This window comes from Aspergillus tubingensis (assembly GCF_013340325.1).
Source record: "Aspergillus tubingensis WU-2223L DNA, scaffold_7, whole genome shotgun sequence".
NCBI lineage: Eukaryota > Fungi > Ascomycota > Eurotiomycetes > Eurotiales > Aspergillaceae > Aspergillus > Aspergillus tubingensis.
In genome coordinates, this window is record NW_023336281.1 from 1,744,861 (window position 1) to 1,764,993 (window position 20,133).

Here is a 20,133-nt window from a genome sequence, read left to right on the forward strand (position 1 = left end):
CGATAGATCCTCGGGCGGTTATATACCGAGTGGGGGTGGGACTCCACTAGGAGATTACTATTTGGGGAACGGGAATTGGCTTACAGTGTTTGGAGTACTGAGAGGGAGTGAAATCAAATGACCGATAGGAAAGAAAGAATTAGAGAAGAATTAAAGGGTAGCAGTCTATACAGAACAGAGATAGGGAAATAACCCCCACGGCCCCGCTCCCGTTATCGAGTTGACACTTCGGCTTCATCTCCGGTTGGTGCGATGTAGAGTATATAGACATCAATGGCTATAGTTAAGGATGACTGAGTGAGTCATACGAAGCGCCCTCATTATACAGACTAACTAAGGAACTAACTCCACCAGAGTTTAGGGTGCGCCCTCCACCAACACGCGTGTCCAGTCGAACTTTCTCCATCGCTTCTGAAAGCCAGCCACCCGCCGATCTCCACCGCGATGCCAGCGTCCCTGCCGCTTAATCACATCCGGCGCCAGATCCAGCATTCCTCCGATGACTTCTCGGGCGAAAAGATCCCCCCGAGGCCAGCGGTTCTCATCCTCCACCACATGGCCTAGTCCGCCGTCTAGCTCAAACCATACATGGAAGTAGGGCATTTCCCGCGCAATCGACCGCCGGAAGGCACTCCGTCCCATACCTTGCTTGGACTTGGCTAGGGTGTCAATCAGCTTGCGGTGCTGGGACCACTCTGCGTCCGAGGAGAGGATGGCTTCCTTGAAGAAGGCCGGAGATGTCTCTCCGAGACTGTAGGGCAGAGGGACCACTTCCATGGCGGCGTGTCGCTTGCGATGCGGCTGAGCTGCGTTCTCGTAGAAGATCACGTCGCGGCCCTGGTCATGATACATGCGGGTCAGACTCTTCATGAAGTTTCGGATTTCTTCCCATTCATCATCATCGCACTCGAGTAGGTTCGTGCGGTGCTGGATGGGAACAATGGTGGCACAGCCCTCGTTGAGCTCGGGCTCCGTGGGAAGAGTGAGGAAGACCCGCGTTGCTAATGCCACTACGGGTGCAACGGGGGGCGTATTCGTGTCTTCGTGATGGCAGAGAGGACAGTTGTCGAGGATGCGGTTCATCTTTTGCAGCTCGTTGATGGTGATGTTCTTGATGTCGATCTCGGATCGGTGCACCCGCTTGGCCAGCTTGGAGGCATTGTCGTCCATGTATTCCAGGTCATTCTGTCTACGTTAGCATTGTATTCGTGAGTATTTTAGTAATGTACTCACCTCAAATTTCGAGTCTTTGGCAATTCGCTCCGCCATCCGTCGACCGTCGCCTCCAAATTGCCCCCGGGTGCGACGCTCTTCCTGGACCATGTCCTCGATTGTCATTTCGTCGTTCTCCTCTACCTTGCCGCGTTCACGGCCGCGCCGGTTATCAACTGCTTTCACTTCGTTCCGAGTGCCAGCCAGCATCCGGTTCTCCATAACGCCCAGAACCACCACATCGGATTCTTTCCGGTTTGACATGGCAGCTGCGGCTGCATTATAGCGCTCCTCGAGCTCGGCTGCATCTGGCGCGCGCTTGAGCTTGGCTTTCATCATTTGAGCCTTCAATCGGTTGAGAGCCGTCAGATCCAGATGTTGTGTCGTGTTTGGCGGTGGCACAGTTTCCATTGGTTTTCCCTGGCCCTGAGCATCGAGTTCCTTGCCGGGACTGCGGAGATTTTCATGGGGATCGCGGTGGACATCCTCTTCCAGCTTTCTCTCCTGGAAGAGTTCACCCGTAGGCTTCTCCTTGCCCACGTAACCTTCACCGTACCGTTCGCGGCGGTCCAATTCTGCTTCTTCCTCCCGTGCATCATCAAACGATCGTAGGTCTCCAAACCGGTTCATGGCGACCTCCTCGACCGATTTGCCAGTCTCTTCTGCCTCCCGATAAACAGCCTTGAGCCTAGTCATTCTCCACTGAGCACCCTCATCACCAAACGTATAGTCCACCTCGTGCTGCGCTGGTTGTTCTTCAATCTCCTCCAGCACTTTGCCCTCCTTCAAATCGTGTAAATGGGTGTTGAGCTCCTTGCCGTGGATTTTCAGCTCAAAGTCTGCCTGCAGCATCTTCGGCTTTGGTTCCTCTTCCAAACGCGTCGTATTGCGTCTCTGAACGTAGTCGACATCAAGTCCATCCGGCTGCATCCAGGCATCTCTCTTCATGCGCGTAGGCTCTTCCTGTACGACTTCTTCCACCGGGGCAGGCGCGTCCGTCTCATCTCTGCTGTCGCGGTGTCGGCGCTTGTGTTCATGCTCACGATCATCTCCATGGTCGGTCGAGTGGCGCGATCGCTTATGGCGATGCCCGTCATCCTCGCTACGCCGCGAATCCCGGCGTCTCTCATGGTCGCGCTCTCTCGACCTGGACGAGCGGTGACGACGGTGGTGGTGTCTGCGCTCTCGGCTGCGGTCACGGTCACGGTCGCGGTCGCGGTGATGGCGATGCCGACTCCTGTCGCTCTTCTCGCGTCTGTGTTCCTGCTCCTCCGCTAGCGATTTTTCGAAATCCTCGAGTGTCATTGTGATGGTTGAGCTGCTGAGGAAAGAGAAATGAGGAAGAAGCGAAGAAAAGGCTGCGGACGGAATGACGTCTGGGCGGTCCAGACTCCACCCGAGCCGATCTCTCCATCCCCGCGACGCAACATTTTCCTTTTTCTTCGGCTCCCCGCTTCACTTGTTCCCCCTCAACACCATCCTATCCGGACTTGTCTGAAGCTTTTAGCTTGTCAAGCTTCACATAAACTACTGTCGAGCTTGATAGCTTTGCTATTACCAATTTTTCATCATGGCGCAATCACCGGTGGCCGTCGTCTGCGTCGGCATGGCAGGTATGCCGATACTGCTCTCCCATCTCAATTTCATCTTCTGACGAGCTCTCTTACCTAGGCTCCGGAAAGACGACTTTCATGCAGAGAATCAACTCGCATCTCCACTCGAAGAAGAAGGTTCCCTACGTGCTGAACCTGGACCCCGCCGTCTACTCCGTTCCTTTCGAGAGCAACATTGACATCCGCGACTCCATCAACTACAGAGAAGTCATGAAGCAGTACAACCTCGGCCCCAACGGCGGCATTCTCACCTCCCTCAACTTGTTCGCTACGAAGGTCGACCAGATCATCGCCCTGTTGGAGAAGCGCACCGCTCCGAACCCGAGCAACCCCTCCGCCAAGCCCATTGAGCACATCCTCGTCGACACCCCCGGACAGATTGAGGTGTTCGTATGGAGCGCATCTGGAAGCATTCTCCTCGAGACCCTGGCATCTTCCTTCCCTACCGTCATCGCCTATGTCATTGATACCCCTCGCACCAGCTCCACCAGCACATTCATGAGTAACATGCTCTACGCCTGCAGTATCTTGTACAAGACCAAGCTGCCGATGATTCTTGTCTTCAACAAGACCGACGTGCAGGATGCCGAGTTTGCCAAGGAATGGATGTCCGACTTCGATGCGTTCCAGCAGGCGCTGCGGGAAGAAGAAGAGTCGGGTGCGTTTGGTGCAGAGGGTGGAGCCGGTGGCTTCGGCGCTGGAAGTGGATACATGGGATCGCTATTGAACAGCATGAGCTTGATGCTGGAGGAGTTTTACCGTCACTTGAACGTCGTTGGTGTGAGTTCCATGACGGGTGATGGTATTGATGAGTTTTTCGCTGCCGTGGAAGAGAAGCGCCAGGAGTTCGAGCGTGACTACAAGCCGGAGCTGGAGCGCAAGAAGAAGGAACGCGAGGAGACCAAGGCTGCCCAACGGGAGTTGGAGCTGGGCAAGCTGATGAAGGATATGAGCGTCTCCAGCTCTAGTCGTCAGCGCAAGGACGAAGCCGAGACCGTCAGTGAAGCGGAAGAAGAGGCAGAAGATGCGGCTGGCCAGGGAGGGTTCGACGACGATGACGATTCCGATGAAGATGGATATGGCGGTGCTCCCCCAGCGGGTAACGATGAGGGACTCTCACAGCGGTACAAGGATGCGCTGGCAGATCAGAGCGCTCCTTCGGATGCGGATCACAGTTTCGCCAGATACCTGCGCAAGAGCAACATTAACTAGGAAGGAAATGATCTCGCGGGACATGCATTTTGACTCTACATATATCGGTGTACGAAGGCGTTGATATTGGCTTATCATCATGAATAAATGATTAGAATTTAATTCAAAAGCATACTGTTCGACTGATCAGTTCTCAGTGGACGTTCGTATATGGCAAAGCCATGGTTAGATGTGACTGCTCATACCAGTACATTGAATGCATTTCCAGTCCATCTAGCTAATATAAATTCCATTCCCAGGCCAATATGTTCAAAGACAGTCTAATGACGTGGAACTGCATATCATCGCAGATTAAGTAGCCTTAAGATCTTGGCTCTACCGTTGCGGAACGGGACACCAACATCGTTCACGAGACCAGTCAGTCAGAACACTGTCACACAGCCAACACTTTCAATTCATCCCATATCGCAATAATCCCTGCATTCAATCAAACCCGGATTGAATAACAAAGCAACGGTGCCTGGATTGCTGCGCTGGATGAGTCAGCCGTAGATCTGCCAACTGGGAATGAATGACATCATGGGCGCTTGAGCTAGCAATGACCTCACGAGCTCTACCTTATAAGACAGGTATCGCTCGGTAGTCCTCAGCTCTCTCTTCAATTGTTGGTTCCTTTACTCAATTTCAATTTTAACGTTAGTACTACAATCCATCACGAACCACAATCAGAACCATATCAAATCTACAACCATGGACGTAAGCTAAACCATCCCCCTACAAACCCCCAACCACTTCACAGGCTAACGCCAGGAACAAAAGGTATTCTACGCCTACACCTACTCAACAGCGGGCTGGCTCTCCCTCCAGAGCGTCGCCCTAATCGCCGTTCCCGAAATGATGACCACAATGCTGGAACAAGAAAGCAGACAGCCATCCTGTACCTCCCCTCCCCTTGTCCTATCACCACTCCCAACCACCCAAACTAATACCATCACAGCAATTGAAACCTACCTCTCTCGCTGCCTGGGCATGAGCCTCCTCACAATCGCCATCCTAACTGTCATGCTGACCGGCTCCATCCCCCTCACGGCGTCCATAACCGACCCCGTCACAACCGATGACTCTGATCCCAAGGCGCCCTACGCGGTGCCGACGATGCAAGTGACCACCATCTTCCACTTCATTTCGGCCGGGTATGCGTACGCCTGGTTCGCGGATAAGGGCCAATTGGCGTTTGGGGTCGGGATGGTGGTGTCCGGGGCGCTTGCTTCGTTGGGTATCTGGTGTGCGCTTTTTGCCAGCAGTAATGGGAAGATTAGTCGGAAGACTGGGGCGGATAAGAGGACCACGGGGTTTCCCTTCAAGAATAGGGAGGCGGAGAAGAAGCATGGGAAGGGGTTGTAAGGGCTTTGATGTGGGTTTATTAGTTATGGATGGTGTAATTTAGGTGGTGTTGATGGTGATTTTGATGGTTGAAGATGCGGTTAGAGATGGGGAGATATTACAGTATGCATTAACTGCATAGTGCTGACATTGCACAATATGAGACAAAGATAATTTTGATATGATTGATTTATCAGCTTTGCAGGTCAAGAGTCTTTTATCAGTAGTCATCTGCTTAGGTAGGTAGGTAGGTAGCCTTGGCTTGACGCTGAGCCAAGCACTTAACACAATAAAAGTAGGGACGCGTACATACCCCAAATCCTCCTCACCAACTAAATCCCGAACATCAGACATGTCTAACAAAGTCCGCATCCTATCAACGGGGCATTCCAGCTCTGATATACCCTCCAGAGTTATAATACTGTTCACGCTAAACCCTATCTGTATGAGAATTATGAACATCTGATTGGCCCACTCGCTAATGACATCATAGGGGCCATACGCTATACCCGTTTGGAAATGGTGCGATATCTATACCTCAGAATAGATCTTTCGATAGGGCTTGTGTTCACAGTGAGAATTAGACAAATTGGGTGATGGGAGGGTATAAAGAGGTGAGCAGGAGAGGTAGGATGGATGGAGAGAAGCAGAGTTTTATTCTTTCGTCCTTCAACTATCGTCCTTCTTTCTATACCTATACATCTGTTTGGATTCAGTGTGCAGTCGCTCGTTACGTTCATACTTTTCTATCTATATCGCTACTGCTTCTATACCTCTGAGAGGGTTATACTATAACTGGAATACTTCCAATCATTATATTACGACAATATACATACTGCTACAGAACAGTGAGTCTCCCACCCACTCACCCTAAAAACCATCTCTAACCCTCACCTCTAACAGTTCCCACTACTGTCTGCCTCGTGCACCACCACCTCTCTCCCTCCTACACAAGAAATCAATCAAAATGGTCTACATCGCAAAAGAAGCCATCATCTTCTTCGTCATCCTCGGATGCGTGGTAGTCTCTGTCTTCGGCTACTCTATCCATTACCTTGCGACTAATGGGTTCTACGGTGAGGAGAGGAACCTCGACTTCCCTCCAGAGCAGAGGATATACATGCGCCAGTTACGACTAAGGGACTTGCATTGGATGGCGAGAGATAATGGCATCAGGATTGCGAGTAATACGTCGCCGGTGTAGGGCTTATGGTCTGGTCCTCTTTCTCGGGTTATGGTTATGTGTGATGGGACATTGATGGAGTTTTATGGTTGGGGTTAGCATACTTGATTGTTTGGTTTGTATTGGGTTTTGGAATAGAAATGCATTTTTACTATCAGGATATAGCTGGATGTTTGCATGAAGGGTTTTTGTTTGTAGGATAATGTTCATCTGTGTCTTTAAGATTTATCAATGCGATTTCTCACATGAGATACTGTTATTCATCATCTCATTCCGACTCCATATAGTACAGTGCTAGTTCTCGATGATGTATTCGAGCATATCATTTGATGATCAAGAGGTATTCAACACCAGTAGACGTAAACAGGGTCGACTCATCTCACCAGAAATATCTAGTAGCAGGCTTCGCAACTATAGCTATTGCTTTCCGCTTGCTAGATAACGCACAAGCTAACCATAACGACTGCTAAGCAAGCCATACTGACAAATATTCACCCAGAAATGAACGAATATATGCAACTAGCCGAACATGATGCTCGACCGCCACAGCCCCTTTACATCTAGACCCCCTCCCTCCTTGTGATGGCAGTAGTCACCAATAAATACTAAACTCAACCGCCCTGACACATAAGCAACCCCCAACACTCATAGAACCAATTGCCACCCACCCCCATCCACCACCCAACTAACAGACAACCCCCCGGCACCACCCCCCGACCCCCGGCCCAATAGTAATATTAAACCCCTCGGGCGTCGTCAAAGACACACTAACCAAGAAAATATTCGACGCACATCCGGACACATTCGCATTCACTGTATCCCACACGACCCGCGCACCACGGGTCGACGAAATCCACGGCAAGAGCTACTTCTTTATAGACAAGGCAATGTTCGGGGACCTCATATCTCAAGATGCCTTCATGGAACATGTGACCTTCGGTGGAAATCAGTATGGCACGGGCAACAGGGCAATACAAACTCGGATCAAATTGGGGAAGGACGGGTAGTTGTGCTAAACATCGAGATGAACGGTGTGAGACAGATGAAGGCACATTGTATTATCAATGCTCGGTATGTTTTTATTAGACCACCGAGCTTTGAGGCGCTCGAGGCACAGCTCTGGGGGGCGTATAGGGAGTTGGAAATGTTTGTGTTTGCGGGTAAGGGTATGTAGTAGTTGGATATGATGTGTGAGATGTTGCTTTGTTGATATGTTCTATGGGATTGAAAGTGGTAGACAAACATTAATACTGCAATGTGTTGCTAGCTATGCAAGCCCGCCTGTTCAGTCCCTGGCTGTTCTTAGAAAGTCAAATACTACTTGAAGAGGCCTTGGTCGGATTCCACCAGTACTAACCCTCTCAGCACCCAGCCCCCCCTGTGTAAGGACAAACAGATGCAATAAACTCATATCTCATGCTCATAACTCATGCATACACCCTCACTCCCCGGATCACAAATCACAAGCGTAAAAAAGAGAAAATAAACCACCAACTCCCCAAACACCACCGCTATACCCACACAATGCAAGAATCACCCTCAAAACAACTTCTCCTCAACATCCCTCTCATCAAACGGATCTCCGAACTCATCTATACCATCCAATAATTAGCACATCCCAACCCAACCCATACCAACTCAGCCATGGAAATCCAAATATCAACAACATACCCAGATTGAAATCATGATCAACCACGTACTCCATCGCGCGCTGATACTCCTCCTCTGCCCTTTTATTCATCCACGCCGCGCCCGGCGCATCCATTTGCTGTGCCTGCTGTTGCTGTTGCTGTACCTGCTGAGTTGTCTGCGTCGCAAGCGGAGAGTCAATTAGGCTCTGGTTGAAGGCCATCTGTCCCTGGGTGTTCAGAGTAGCGGTTTGTGTTTGAGAGCCGGGCGGGGAGAGTTCTGAGCCGCCGAAGGGAGGAGGACGCGGGTTGGTGAGCTTGTTGGTTGGGGTGCGGGTACCCGGGTGAGAGTCTTCGGAGAGGCCGTGGGATGATTCCGGGGAGGATGCCATTTGGGAGTCGCCGTCTGGGTCTGTGATGGTTGGTTATGGTTAATAAGGTGTGTGGGTGGTGGGGAGACAGGTGGAGGTTGGTTGTATGTGATGGCAGCGGGGAACTGTGTGGAGGGGCTGGTATGAGCACAAACCGGTAGCCATGATATATGATTTTATCAAGTACTAGTAGGTAAGCCAATAAAGCAAGCAATAGACGAAACAGAAAGCAACAAAGCGAGACAATTCGTTGATGTGCAGTTGAGATGGAAATGTAGGATCGGGGATAAGTTGAGGTCGGCGATCTTAACTAAGCACAAGGCGGCAACCGCCATTTTCCTCCGCTTTTCTGAACTCCTCTTCCAACTAGACGATTTTCTTCCCCTCGTCTTACTTACCCCTCGGTCATTCTCTCCTTTAGTCTAAGCCACCCGGCTAATACATTGGACTTGTTCTTTTTGGTTTACTTGCTAGACCCCACTGACTCTGGGTCTCGTCGTTCACTCGTTCAGAGCCTGTTCTACGCGCTATAGCGATATATCCCTTGGCCATGAGCGCAAAGCCCTCAAGTGGCCCCGACGCCTGGGAGGAGGACTGGGAGAGTCAGGCTGATGTATGTGCACCACTACCTCTGCATGCCGCTGTGCGACTACCTCAATTATCTGGCTAATCGCTCTCTTAGTCTTTCGCTGCAGACTCCGCCCCGCCTCCGCAGGAGAAGAAAGTCTCCTCGAAAGTCACCAAGGCCCAGCGCCGAGCCCAACAGGCCGAATTTAACCGCCAGCTATGGGCCGAGGCGTACGTATACCACATTCATGACTATGCGGACGTTGCCTGACCGTTTTCCGCTGCAGAGAATCACCTCAGACGTTTCACTATCTAGAGGCGCGGTCGAATGTCCCGCTCAAGCAGGAATTCAAACCCACCGTCACTGTTCTCAGTCGCAACCCACAAATAGCTACGCGTCAATCATCTTCAGTAGACACTGCCAGCGCCGGTATGAGAAGACTGGGGTTGAACGAGGATGACGACTCTGATGAGGATAGACCGCCTCAGCCCACACCTGAGGAGCGACAGGCTATTGCGCTGCGCAATCTGGAAGAGAAGCAACGCAAATATGAAGAAGTCCGGGAGAGGCTGTTCGGTAGCCCGTCTGCCCCTACTTCTGGCGCGTCGTCGCCACGCAGTGCTACCCCGCCTAAACAACACGAGGGCCGAGGCAAAGGGAGAAGCCGTGGGAATGGGCGAGACAACAACCGTGACAAGCGGGACTCGTCTGCTGCATCCGGAAAGTCTAAGCAGCTCTACGATCCGGGGTCTCCTAAACCGAACTCGAGCTTTGGGCCGCGGAGGGAGAAGCAGGGCAATGTCCGAAAGGAGGATGATTCGCAATCTCCGAGGCAGCCGATCCGCAGTCCTCGTGGCCCTGATAGCAGCGGAAGGGGCGGGTTTAGAATGGGCCACAGGGGTGCCCGTGGAGGCTAGACTACGAAAACGAAACAGCTATCCCTTCACCAAGGATTGGCGCATCGCGCCTGTCTGTGTTGGTGGGACGCGACTCCGGGTCGCTGCTCAGAATAGTATTAAGATGCTAGATGGTAAAGCAGTGACCTGCAACAAGCTAGGGAAGGCCCCTTCCGGAGTTGATCGCATTGGCAACCTGGGACGTGTTTGGACGGTTTTCTAAGACGTCAGCTTGTGATCGCGTTGTATCAGCAATCCACTTACGAGCGTATCGCTCATAACTATCCAGATAGAGCTCATCGGTGCTCGTGGTTGCCTGAATGTGCTCATTGTTCTCAATAGCGTCGACCCAGGCTCCCCAGCGACTGCCAGGCTCCGGGTCTGGCCACCCGCGATAAGGCTTCAAGGCACGGCGCAAGCGGATAATCCAAGGGGCGACCTGGACATCGACGAACGAGATATGGGCGCCCAGAAAGAACGGGCCCTGCGCATCTGCGGCGCCGACCAATGTGTTGAATGCATCTCGGAGCTCCTGTGCATTGGCGATTTGCTTCTGGGTGTCTTGCTCTTGAAGAACACGATAGAAGTTTGGGACGATGTGGCGGTTGATCTGTGATTGTCAGAAGTGAAAGGGATGATAAGCACGAGTGCATACAAAATCTGTCCATAGTCGGCAATGCGCCCTCAGCTTGGCGTCTCCGGGTGGGAGCAACGGTGTCCCAACATTCAGGTCCTCCAACTAAAGCATGTTAGGATTGGATCAAGTTGGTTCAGTGGCAGGGTTAGAGTTATACGTATTCCAGCAATACGGAGCTCTCGTATGAGCCCCAATCCCCGTGCCGCAAGGCTGGAACAAGTCCCCTGGGGTTCACGTCCAGCAATGACTGGGGCTTTTTATAGGGGTCAACTTCAATATACTGGTAGGGGATTCCCTTGATCTCAAGGGCAACCCATACGCGCTGTACGAAAGGGCTAGCAGTGGTCAGCGCTGGCGATGTATATATGCATATAAACTAGAGTGAACGTACCAAAAGCAACTTCCATACAATTTCAGTTCATTGTCTTGTGAGCGGTGCGCGACCGTCTGGGCAGCCAGGCCGGTGGCTTTGGTATGGTACTGTTTCTGAATTTGATTTTGGGTAGCCATTACCCTAGTCTGTGCGCGGTGGTAATTAGAAGGGAGATTAATCAATCGAGTCCTAACCGCAGAGGGAGCACGCTTGGATATATTGCCAAACAGCAATGGTTTCAACACAAGAATGGATCTTCGGAGCATGATGGATGGAAAGAGAAGTTGCAGTTCACGAGCGGGGAAGATAGTCGGCGATAGGCACTTCTCCGCCGAATGACGTAACACGCTTGTGCCAGGATCAATCAACAAGAATATAGAAACGAACGAACTTACATTTAGTGACCTCTTCTCCTTCTTCACCTCCTGCAATAAGAACCGCTGCACACTATTCTTCTTCACGCGGTCACTATCCTCCAGCGTATGACGATGACCCCCACTCACACCATCGTTCTTCCCGTTCGCACCATTCCCATTTACTCGCTGGATAGTAAAATACCTCTGGCCGTTGACCCCTGGATGACCCTCTGGTAGAGGTGGGTTCAGGCTCGGCGTTAATAACCCAAACTGCTGGCCTTGAGCCTGTTGTTCCTCTCTGACAGCAGACTCCTGGAGTACTGGGCCGGGGACCCCAAGTCCGTCAAGGACACCTAGATCTGACCCCATGACATCGTGGCCCGGGAAGTACTCTGTGATCTTGATCTTTACATCACAGAGATCCCGCTGGCGGGCAGTACGCTTACGTTTCTTTTTATTCGGATCATTAGATTTCGGTGTCCCTGGAGGTCGACCTTTCAGGCGACAGTCCCAGTAGTGGGAAATCAGCGGTTTGCGTTTGTAGTGTTGAGTTGACCGGTGGGAGTAGACGTTGTCGATGTGTGGGAAGTAAGTAAGGAATCTGGAACTTGTCAATAAGGGCGTTGTATCTGCAGGAAAGGGAAAGATACGCACTGCTCCTCACTTAGAGTTATCATTTCATCGACATTGAAAAGCCGTTCTCGCCATGCATCAAGGTTCGGAGGATCAAGAATGGTGCGGATGTCGACATGTTGGTCGGGTCGTTTTACGAGCGATTGAAGATGAGGTTGTTGATGATGGTGTTGGTGATGAGACTGATGAGCTTGTCGAGTGTAGTCGAGCTCTTCAACGGCACATTGTAGACCGTGGAGCGAGTCATCGTCAATGCTAACTTGGCTTTGTCGATGGGTTGGAACTAGGTGCGGGTCCTGGTGGGCAGCTAGGGTCGACGCGTCTTCGGCAACTGATGTCAGAGAAGGATGGAGAAGAGTCGAGACTGAAGGGTTGAGTGATGTATCAGCCTCGGAAGGGATCGAATGATGGTTCATAGTGGTGGAGAAGCTGCTCCGATATTGTATGCTGATGGATAGTGACGCTGCTTTTAACGTGCGGATGGACGAAAAGGCGGGGGTTGAGGCGGCGAGTTGTTGGCGGATGGTTGCCGAATTTGGAATAGCGGGTCACGATCGACTATTGTTTTGGTCTGGACCTTCTTTGCAGCCTCCCCAAAGCATTTACGCACTTCAATCTAACGAAATTCCCGAATGATGCGCAGCACCTTAGAGGCAGGTGGTCTATTTAGGTCCTGAATATTGGTCGCCTGTGCTCGCTTGAGAAAGGTGAAGATCCGTAATTATTGACGAGTGAGTCCTCAAACTTGATTTGCCCTACAGTCTAGTGTGAAGCTTAGCTGATCATCTTGGTCATCCTATTGTGTCGCTTTCAAACTTGCAGGACAATTAAACTATAAAGTAACTCGTTACAGAGTGCCCCATAACTATGGTATATATCCAGTTAGTTGCTTTCAGAGGCATTGAGCGCACTTGTGTATGTCTTGGCTGACACTTAATCACTATATATTTTCATGGGCAGTGAAACCACAGCCTCTCAAAACTAGCCGGTTTATCACTGTTAGGACTATTGCAAAGCCGTCATCATGCCAGTTCTACCATGAATCATCAGTTCAAGTCTACGAAATTGGCTACTGTCACAGCCGCATAACCTCCTGACCGACCCTGGCTTACTGAATCCCGCTGGGACATTCTTGTATCCCTTCTGGCTCATCAAGGAAGCGGGGAGGGGGCGCATTGAGTGTTTTCATACTACGGCACTCAGTGGACCCCAGGAGAATCCACTTGACACCACTGAGGTCCTCTGAAGGCACCTTTCACCTATTCAAGCCTGTGGGTCCCTGTTACAATTCTGCACAATCAATTACTAGCGTCGTGACTGTCCCACTCCCTGCCGCTGGCCTAATACTCGGCTCTACTCCGTAGAGTCTGCAGAAACCCCCACGGCCAATAACATCGGGTAATGAAGAGAGGCTTTTCATCTGAGTTTGTGGAAGGGGTCCCTACAGAGTACAAACTGATCGCTTCCGCTAAGTTTTCGATATAGTCCTTAATACATTTGATTCCTAGTTACTCCAGCAAGGATCTGACAGTGTCACCGAAATTTACACTGCCATGTTTCCAGTTGCAACCTGTCTAGCTATTCCCACAAACGTCGAGTCGCAGTCTCGGCAGATTGTATGTCATACAATCCAGGTGCCTATCACAGGACTGGCATATCCCGACTTCTGATGGGCCAAGATAATTGATTGGCGCCCTTAATGTTGTCCAAAATGACTACAAAGTATAACCAAACCCCGCCGATTAAATTTTTCAGTACCTGTCGCCCCGATCCATCAAAACGGATATGCCGAGGAACTTATGGTCTTTGATTTGGATTTCCCGTTGTCACACATGTTGGTCACCTTCACTGTTTAGTATAACAAGGAGCATGTTGTCCCGCTTTTGACGATCGAGACAACGGGCAGCTGCGATACCGGTGATTATTCGTTCTCGGCGATACACCCCGACCATTACTTTGGCCCCGCCATTATAATCAACCCGCAGATCAAAGATGCCTGATTCGGGCATAAGGCCCGTACGGAGATGTGCGCCAGAATTGTGTTAGTCTCGTTAAGTGCTCCTTTCTGACACTCCCGCTTCTTGTTGATCCATTTCTGTTTGACTCCACACTTGAGGAGGCATTTGTCGTTCCAGATTTTCATCCCTCTCGACGCTTTAGACCATGCTTTGCTTTTATATGAGGGAATCACAAGATTTATATCGAATTAACAAGGAGAAGGACTAAACAGAGAAAATAAGAAAAAAAAAATCCACTGTGGCATGAAGACAACGAACTGCTAGATGTTATAAAACCACCGCGGGTTACATGCAGGCGAATAGTTTACAATGGGAAATATTCTCGTAACGGCCTACATGAACCCGGAATACGAACTATATTTCAATAAATCGAACACAGGCCCCAGTTACCCTCTCCAAAGTCCGAGAGAAATTGTGATGGCAAACGTGAATGTTGGTGCGATGGTGGAAGGGACTGACAAAACCAGCCGTGTTGCCACCACCCTTACCCGGAACGCGCCAAGGCCCTCACACAAGTGGTAGTGTGCCCACAAAGCCATTGTCACCATGAAGAATAACCCGGATACTATTGTTATACCATGCCAGCGATATGAGCAGCAGTATAGTGAGCATCATGAGTTCCTCTGTCTTTCTTAAGCTGTGCTCGAAGCGGTGGCCATGAAGTTGGTGGACGACAGAAACGCAGAAAAATTTGGTCAACGCAATCGATAATCTGGCATTCTGGTGTTGACTTGAAAAACTAAATAACATGAACTGTGATTTCCCGTTTTCCTCTCACACCTTGATTATTCCATCTCTGTTCTTCTTTTACACTCCTCCTTTTCCCTCTCTCAATGAAATTTCACATACCTCGACTAACTCGAAAACACTGCGATATAGATAGTGGGGCAATCTGGTGAGCCGTGAACATATGCCGAGTAACCGGTTTATCTTTTGGCATCATGACGCAGCTGGTGCCAGTGAACACTTAAAGGAGTCTTCAGCGAGCCACATAACAAGTCACGCAGAAAACCTTCAGCAACTGGTGCTCTTTCGGTATTAAGTGGCATCGAGTGCAACTAATTGTCCAAGCATGCTGGGACACCGATGAGCTACTTATACACGGCTCACCCCCAACTGAAACAGGCGCCAACAATGTGATTGCACATCTAGGCTAGCCAGTCTTTTGGACCTTGAGACGCAACCTCAACGCAAAAAACACCAGCACTTTCCAGCAATTTGCGAAATGTTTTTCCTTTTTTTTTTTTTCTTTTTTTTCTTTTCTTTCCTCTTTTTCTTTCTTCTTCCCCTTTCTCTCCTTTTCTGTCACTTTTATAACAGCACCTAAGCAAACACCCCCTGGGGTTTTTCTTTTATTGCTATATGATATCAGAGGCCACCAGCACACATCAAAGCCCGAACGAGCTGTCGAGTGCCTCCACTCCAAGCAACATGCACCCGATTGAGTCCCAAGAGAAATATTCATTTTCACCACCCCAAACCGGCATGGGCATCCCAGGAACATTGTTGCCGTTCATGACCATACCCATTTCTGGGTTCATCTGCAAGGCGTTGTGCTCTGTGTTGGGGTAGAACTCATTCCTGGCAAAGGAGCCATACATATCTCTTTGAGAACCAAGCTCGACGAGAGTATTAGCGATACCTGAATGGGTAATGCTATGGCTCTGCTGGTTGAAAGGTGCTTGTTGGTTGCAATGTATCTGCTGGTTGTAAGGTACCTGCTGGTTGCAAGGTACCTGTTGATTGAAAGGTGCCTGTTGATTGCAAGGTACCTGTTGATTGAAAGGTGCCTGTTGATTGAAAGGTTCCTGTTGCGTCGGGCTTACTCTTTCATGAACCAACATGTCGATGTCATAGATAGCTCCAATCCAGCGACGCATGGTATCGGGCACCATCGGGTTACCCGAGTGACGGTTAAGAATGAGCGCACAGTTGTGGAGCAGGGAGAGCGATTCATGATTGCTATGCCCCTTACTCTGCTGTCGCGTACAATCGGACAAGATACTCAGCGTCATAACTAATGCCGAGGAATACACGTAATAGATGTCCCACCAGGTCACAGCATTGAACTTTCCGATCATATCAAGATGCAACAACAATTCGCAACTTTTCCGACCGGATTCGCAACACACCCTAGCGATTGTCTCGAGTTCTTTTTCATTCATGTCACTGGTCTGCCCTTGAATCGTGGAAGCAAGGTGTCGCAACAATGAGTGGCGAGTGAGCAAAGAGACCGTATAGTGATATTGGATATGCAGCAAGAGAACCGGTCTCTTGTGTCCATCGGGCAACATGTCGAATCCCTGGAGGGACAGATGCTGTGGTAGCGATGTATGCCACAGAGTCAATTCCCCAAGTAATTCAGCGACGGAGGAAAAGCCGCTCTCGCTAGTGAGATTTGGCAGTGCGCGGCATACGAGGCCTAGGATGGACACAAGCTTTGTCGACCAGGGCGCATAATCTGCAGGCCAATTGGAGGTATTGATGTTGAGTACTCTCTCATTCGGCGAAGTGGAGCCTAATGTACTTTCTATGGCACTGGGCCGATCATGAGAGGAGACCTGAATCTGCTCGAAGCTATAGAGAGTCCACCAAAGTGATCTCCTAAGCTCTCTATTCAGTTGCGGGCCTTCACACACTACTTCATCGCGATGAAGTCCAATGGCAACTGCGATCCGGGCTGCTACTCCAGTCAGAGTCCAGCATGCGTCACGATGATTTGTGTTGTGAAGATGCAAGGCAGCCAGCATCAGTGCCTGGATTGAATGGATATTGTTCGTGAAGATCATGCTCGGCAAGAGTGACTCGACATAAGTCCACCATTTTTGCTGCTGAGTCTCAGTCGTACCTAGCGGCATAATGCGTCGGCTCAGGAGCAATACGCATAACAGACCACAGACCCACGGTCGGTCGACCGAACTTGGTGAAACTCGCCATCTATTGAAGGTCTCCAAGAACGAGGCTTCATGGAGAACAGGGAAGTCGACGTTGACATAGTCGAAATAAGCTCGGATCAGTCCCTCGATGACGAAATGGTCCAGCAAAGGCACCGAGTACGGTAGACAAGCGGCATCCACACCAAGTTGCGAAGGTATCGCAATCGCTCGGACATCGAAATCTGTGAGGACATCACTAGCGAATGGTTTCAGAGTCTCCTCGGTAGGATTGGGACCGAAGAGATACATCTGACACCTTGGGTGCTGGCGTTGACGCCCCAGGAGGCTCCTGAGCTTCATTTGGAAGAAATAGGAGCTTGCAGGGCCGATGTACTGATCTTGGCCTTGCTGGTCTTGAACAAGCTCCTCGTTCTGCTCAGTGGATGTCGCCCTGGCGTCCTCCTGTGGCTCTTGCGAGTCCTGCAGCTCTTGGGACTCTTCGGGATCTTCAGGCTCTTCGGACTCTTCGAGCTCTTGAGATTCTTGAGAGTCTTGCAGCTCTTGTGACTGTTCTGGCTCGTATGGATCGATCTCTGGACAATCAAGCTTGACATCTTGGATGTTGCCAACAGAAATGTTCAACGACGCTCCAAGCTCCTGCAGGACTTCGAGAGAGGAAAGGTCTCCTTCAGCATTGACGTATTGTTTTACTATGCCCTCCAGATAGGCAATTCGAGCGCGCACATTGTCTGCGCTGCCATAAAGTCTTTTCTTTCTAGGCTTGGTGGTCTTGCAGGTATAATTGAAATGTTCGCAGTGCTGACAGCGAGCTTGCCCGGGGATTTGCAGGCACTTGTGTTTTCTTGCCTTACAACGATCGCAGCTGCGTGCCGTGCGCTGTCGCAGCTCGGGCGGCACTCGACGAGCTGCTTTTCGCATTGCTGCCTTCTCCGTGGCTGTAGTCATGGTGGTTGGATGCAGTGAGAACAGCCGGGAGAGCCGGAACTCGGGGGAATTTTGAGGAGAAGGGAAAGAACAACACTTGACCGGTGCTCCGATGGCCTCCTTATAATGGCTCGGAGGCGGGCGTTCACCCCCTCATTTCGACAAGGGTATATGGATGATTAGACCACTCAGTGCAGGCCGTATGCAACCATGGCCTTAGCGTGCAAGACCGGCCCAGATAGCGCCGGCGACAGATAAGCCCAACCAGTCCTTCCCACACACACAATGGCAGCAGCCTGCGAATCCTGGCTCCGACAGCAAATGAAGGCCAAGAACACGAAAATTGTGCTGGGTTCACCCCCTGAGGGTCGTGATACTCTCCGCGCTAGGGTTTGTGATGTGACAGAGAGGACTCCCGCTATACTCACCACAAACCCACCACTCAGACCACTTGTCAGGCACATTTTTTCGACCGAAATTTGGTGTACAGAAAGATCGTTCAAAAATGGAGATCCTGCCAAAGAACCCTGCGTCATCCGACGAAGGGGAGATCAATACCAGGACCAAGATGACCGCGCAAGGCATCATCCTCGTGCCTCAACCAAGTGACGATCCGGAAGATCCCTTGGTACGTCTCCCTACTGCGAAGTCATTTATTCAGATCGTCCTGACGGTAGAGCGATTACCTACAGAATTGGAGCACATTCACCAAGCACGCGGCTCTCGTGGTTCTCGCGTTTGAGTCATTCCTGGTCAAGTTTTCAGCCACTCTCATTGTAGGTTCACTAACACACCCAGATACCTTCTTGAATCATTTCCATCTAACCGCTCTTTCAGGCTCCCGATGCTCTTGAGCTATCCAGGGAGTTTGGAGTAAGCAAAACCACTGCGACCTACATCGGCTCTGTACCCTCCATATTGAACGCAATAACGTCCTTCTTCTGGATTCCGCTAAGTCATCGGATTGGTCGACGGCCTGTACTTCTCATTGGGAATTTGATAGCATTGCTCAGTGCAATTGGAGTGGCTCGGTCTCAAACGTACGCCGAAGCTCTAGCTTGTCGAATGGTCATGAACCTGGGCGGCAGCGTCGGTTTGTCCATTGGACCCGCTGCCATCTCCGACATGTTTTTTCTACACGAGAAGGGTTCACGAATGGGTATAAACAGCATCCTGCTTGTCATTAGTCCGTATGTAGGTGGAGTGGCCGGTGGCTCCATCGCATACAATAAGAGCCTCGGGTGGCGGTGGTCGATGTACATCGCAGCCATCCTCTACGCCACACAGTTCATCGCCCAAATTTTTCTCGGTAATGAATCACAATACTCCGCTATTACACCATTTTTCCTTTTGCTTATTGAATTCCCCCTGATTCAGTCCCCGAAACTATCTACAAACGAGATGAGAATGCGGCAGCCGCATCCCAGCCCCAAGACTCGAAGCGAAACGCTTTCCTCTCTTTCCTCAAATTTCGTACCCCCAAAGTCCCCGAAAACGAAACTTGGGCTCAAACCTTCCGCAAGCCTTACAAGATGTTCGCGTATCCTGCCGTTGTTCTTCCCTCCTTCTGGTTCGGGGTTGCAAACATGACTGAAGTCGGCAACACAGCGGGCTTCGCCCTCAACTTCGGCCTAGATACTCACTGGAAATTCAATCTAGCCCAGGTAGGCTTCTGTTACTTTTCCGGTGTTATCGGGGCCGGGATTGGCGAACTATTTGGAGGGCCACTCTGCGACTTGCTCACAAAGTACACAATGCGGCGAGGCCAGGTTTGGAAGCCGGAACGGCTACTTCATCTCGTGTGGACAGGTTTGGTCACTGTCTCGGTAAGCACATGATGATAATAAACTGGTAATTTACGAGCCATAACCCTAATATTCCATATCTAGGCTGGTTTACTCTTGTACGGACTCGAACTCGAGTTCGGAGACAGCTGGGCTTCGGCTCTGACGGGAATCGGTTTATTCACGTTCGGGCAGGAGATCATGGTTACCGTTCTCTTGACTTACATGACAGAATGCTATCCGGAAGATGCAGCAGAGGTAACTATCGTTTTTCAGTTCTTCTTTGCCGTGCAGACTTTCCATCCCCCGTTCTATCTCCCCCAGTGGATCGAAGCTCCTGCTGGACCGAAGGTCCCCTACACCGTGTTCGCGGCACTTCCTGTGGTGTTTTATCCCTTTTGTATCGGTATTTTTACGTGGAAGGGTGAGCAGATCAGGAATAAAGGCCCGTTGTTTGCATGGTAAGTCTGCAAGGGTGGCCCATCTCTCTTGAGTAGAGTGCGAT

The 20,133-nt window shown here is 50.6% G+C and overlaps 9 protein-coding genes across 9 annotated transcripts; 5 read left to right on the top strand and 4 right to left on the bottom strand.

The window, feature by feature from the left end:
* Positions 1-357: 357 nt before the first annotated feature.
* On the bottom strand, positions 358-2,517 carry AtWU_05542 (putative cell cycle control protein (Cwf19); the record flags this gene model as incomplete). Its single annotated transcript, XM_035500652.1, has 2 exons — positions 358-1,185; positions 1,234-2,517. 2 exons carry the CDS (start codon positions 2,515-2,517, stop codon positions 358-360), a joined length of 2,112 nt encoding a protein of 703 aa, XP_035356545.1.
* A 265-nt stretch (positions 2,518-2,782) lies between these two features.
* On the top strand, positions 2,783-4,037 carry AtWU_05543 (putative ATP binding protein; the record flags this gene model as incomplete). The annotated part of the gene is made up of 2 exons (XM_035500653.1): positions 2,783-2,825; positions 2,884-4,037. The coding sequence occupies 2 exons, from the start codon at positions 2,783-2,785 to the stop codon at positions 4,035-4,037; spliced, it is 1,197 nt and encodes a 398-aa protein (XP_035356546.1).
* A 690-nt stretch (positions 4,038-4,727) lies between these two features.
* On the top strand, positions 4,728-5,381 carry AtWU_05544 (uncharacterized protein; the record flags this gene model as incomplete). Its single annotated transcript, XM_035500654.1, has 3 exons — positions 4,728-4,733; positions 4,797-4,914; positions 4,975-5,381. The coding sequence occupies 3 exons, from the start codon at positions 4,728-4,730 to the stop codon at positions 5,379-5,381; spliced, it is 531 nt and encodes a 176-aa protein (XP_035356547.1).
* A 946-nt stretch (positions 5,382-6,327) lies between these two features.
* Positions 6,328-6,564, top strand: AtWU_05545 (uncharacterized protein; the record flags this gene model as incomplete). The annotated part of the gene is made up of 1 exon (XM_035500655.1): positions 6,328-6,564. One exon carries the CDS (start codon positions 6,328-6,330, stop codon positions 6,562-6,564), a length of 237 nt encoding a protein of 78 aa, XP_035356548.1.
* A 1,518-nt stretch (positions 6,565-8,082) lies between these two features.
* Positions 8,083-8,707, bottom strand: AtWU_05546 (uncharacterized protein; the record flags this gene model as incomplete). The annotated part of the gene is made up of 3 exons (XM_035500656.1): positions 8,083-8,135; positions 8,215-8,583; positions 8,698-8,707. The coding sequence occupies 3 exons, from the start codon at positions 8,705-8,707 to the stop codon at positions 8,083-8,085; spliced, it is 432 nt and encodes a 143-aa protein (XP_035356549.1).
* A 385-nt stretch (positions 8,708-9,092) lies between these two features.
* AtWU_05547 (uncharacterized protein) lies at positions 9,093-10,027 on the top strand (the record flags this gene model as incomplete). The annotated part of the gene is made up of 3 exons (XM_035500657.1): positions 9,093-9,155; positions 9,225-9,340; positions 9,397-10,027. The coding sequence occupies 3 exons, from the start codon at positions 9,093-9,095 to the stop codon at positions 10,025-10,027; spliced, it is 810 nt and encodes a 269-aa protein (XP_035356550.1).
* A 136-nt stretch (positions 10,028-10,163) lies between these two features.
* On the bottom strand, positions 10,164-12,421 carry AtWU_05548 (glutathione S-transferase family protein; the record flags this gene model as incomplete). The annotated part of the gene is made up of 7 exons (XM_035500658.1): positions 10,164-10,225; positions 10,271-10,616; positions 10,662-10,745; positions 10,801-10,978; positions 11,035-11,162; positions 11,412-11,973; positions 12,027-12,421. 7 exons carry the CDS (start codon positions 12,419-12,421, stop codon positions 10,164-10,166), a joined length of 1,755 nt encoding a protein of 584 aa, XP_035356551.1.
* Positions 12,422-15,411: 2,990 nt separating this feature from the next.
* On the bottom strand, positions 15,412-17,865 carry AtWU_05549 (transcription factor domain-containing protein; the record flags this gene model as incomplete). Its single annotated transcript, XM_035500659.1, has 1 exon — positions 15,412-17,865. The coding sequence occupies one exon, from the start codon at positions 17,863-17,865 to the stop codon at positions 15,412-15,414; it is 2,454 nt and encodes an 817-aa protein (XP_035356552.1).
* A 484-nt stretch (positions 17,866-18,349) lies between these two features.
* On the top strand, positions 18,350-20,093 carry AtWU_05550 (MFS general substrate transporter; the record flags this gene model as incomplete). Its single annotated transcript, XM_035500660.1, has 5 exons — positions 18,350-18,472; positions 18,537-18,620; positions 18,682-19,153; positions 19,222-19,670; positions 19,734-20,093. The coding sequence occupies 5 exons, from the start codon at positions 18,350-18,352 to the stop codon at positions 20,091-20,093; spliced, it is 1,488 nt and encodes a 495-aa protein (XP_035356553.1).
* Positions 20,094-20,133: the final 40 nt, after the last annotated feature.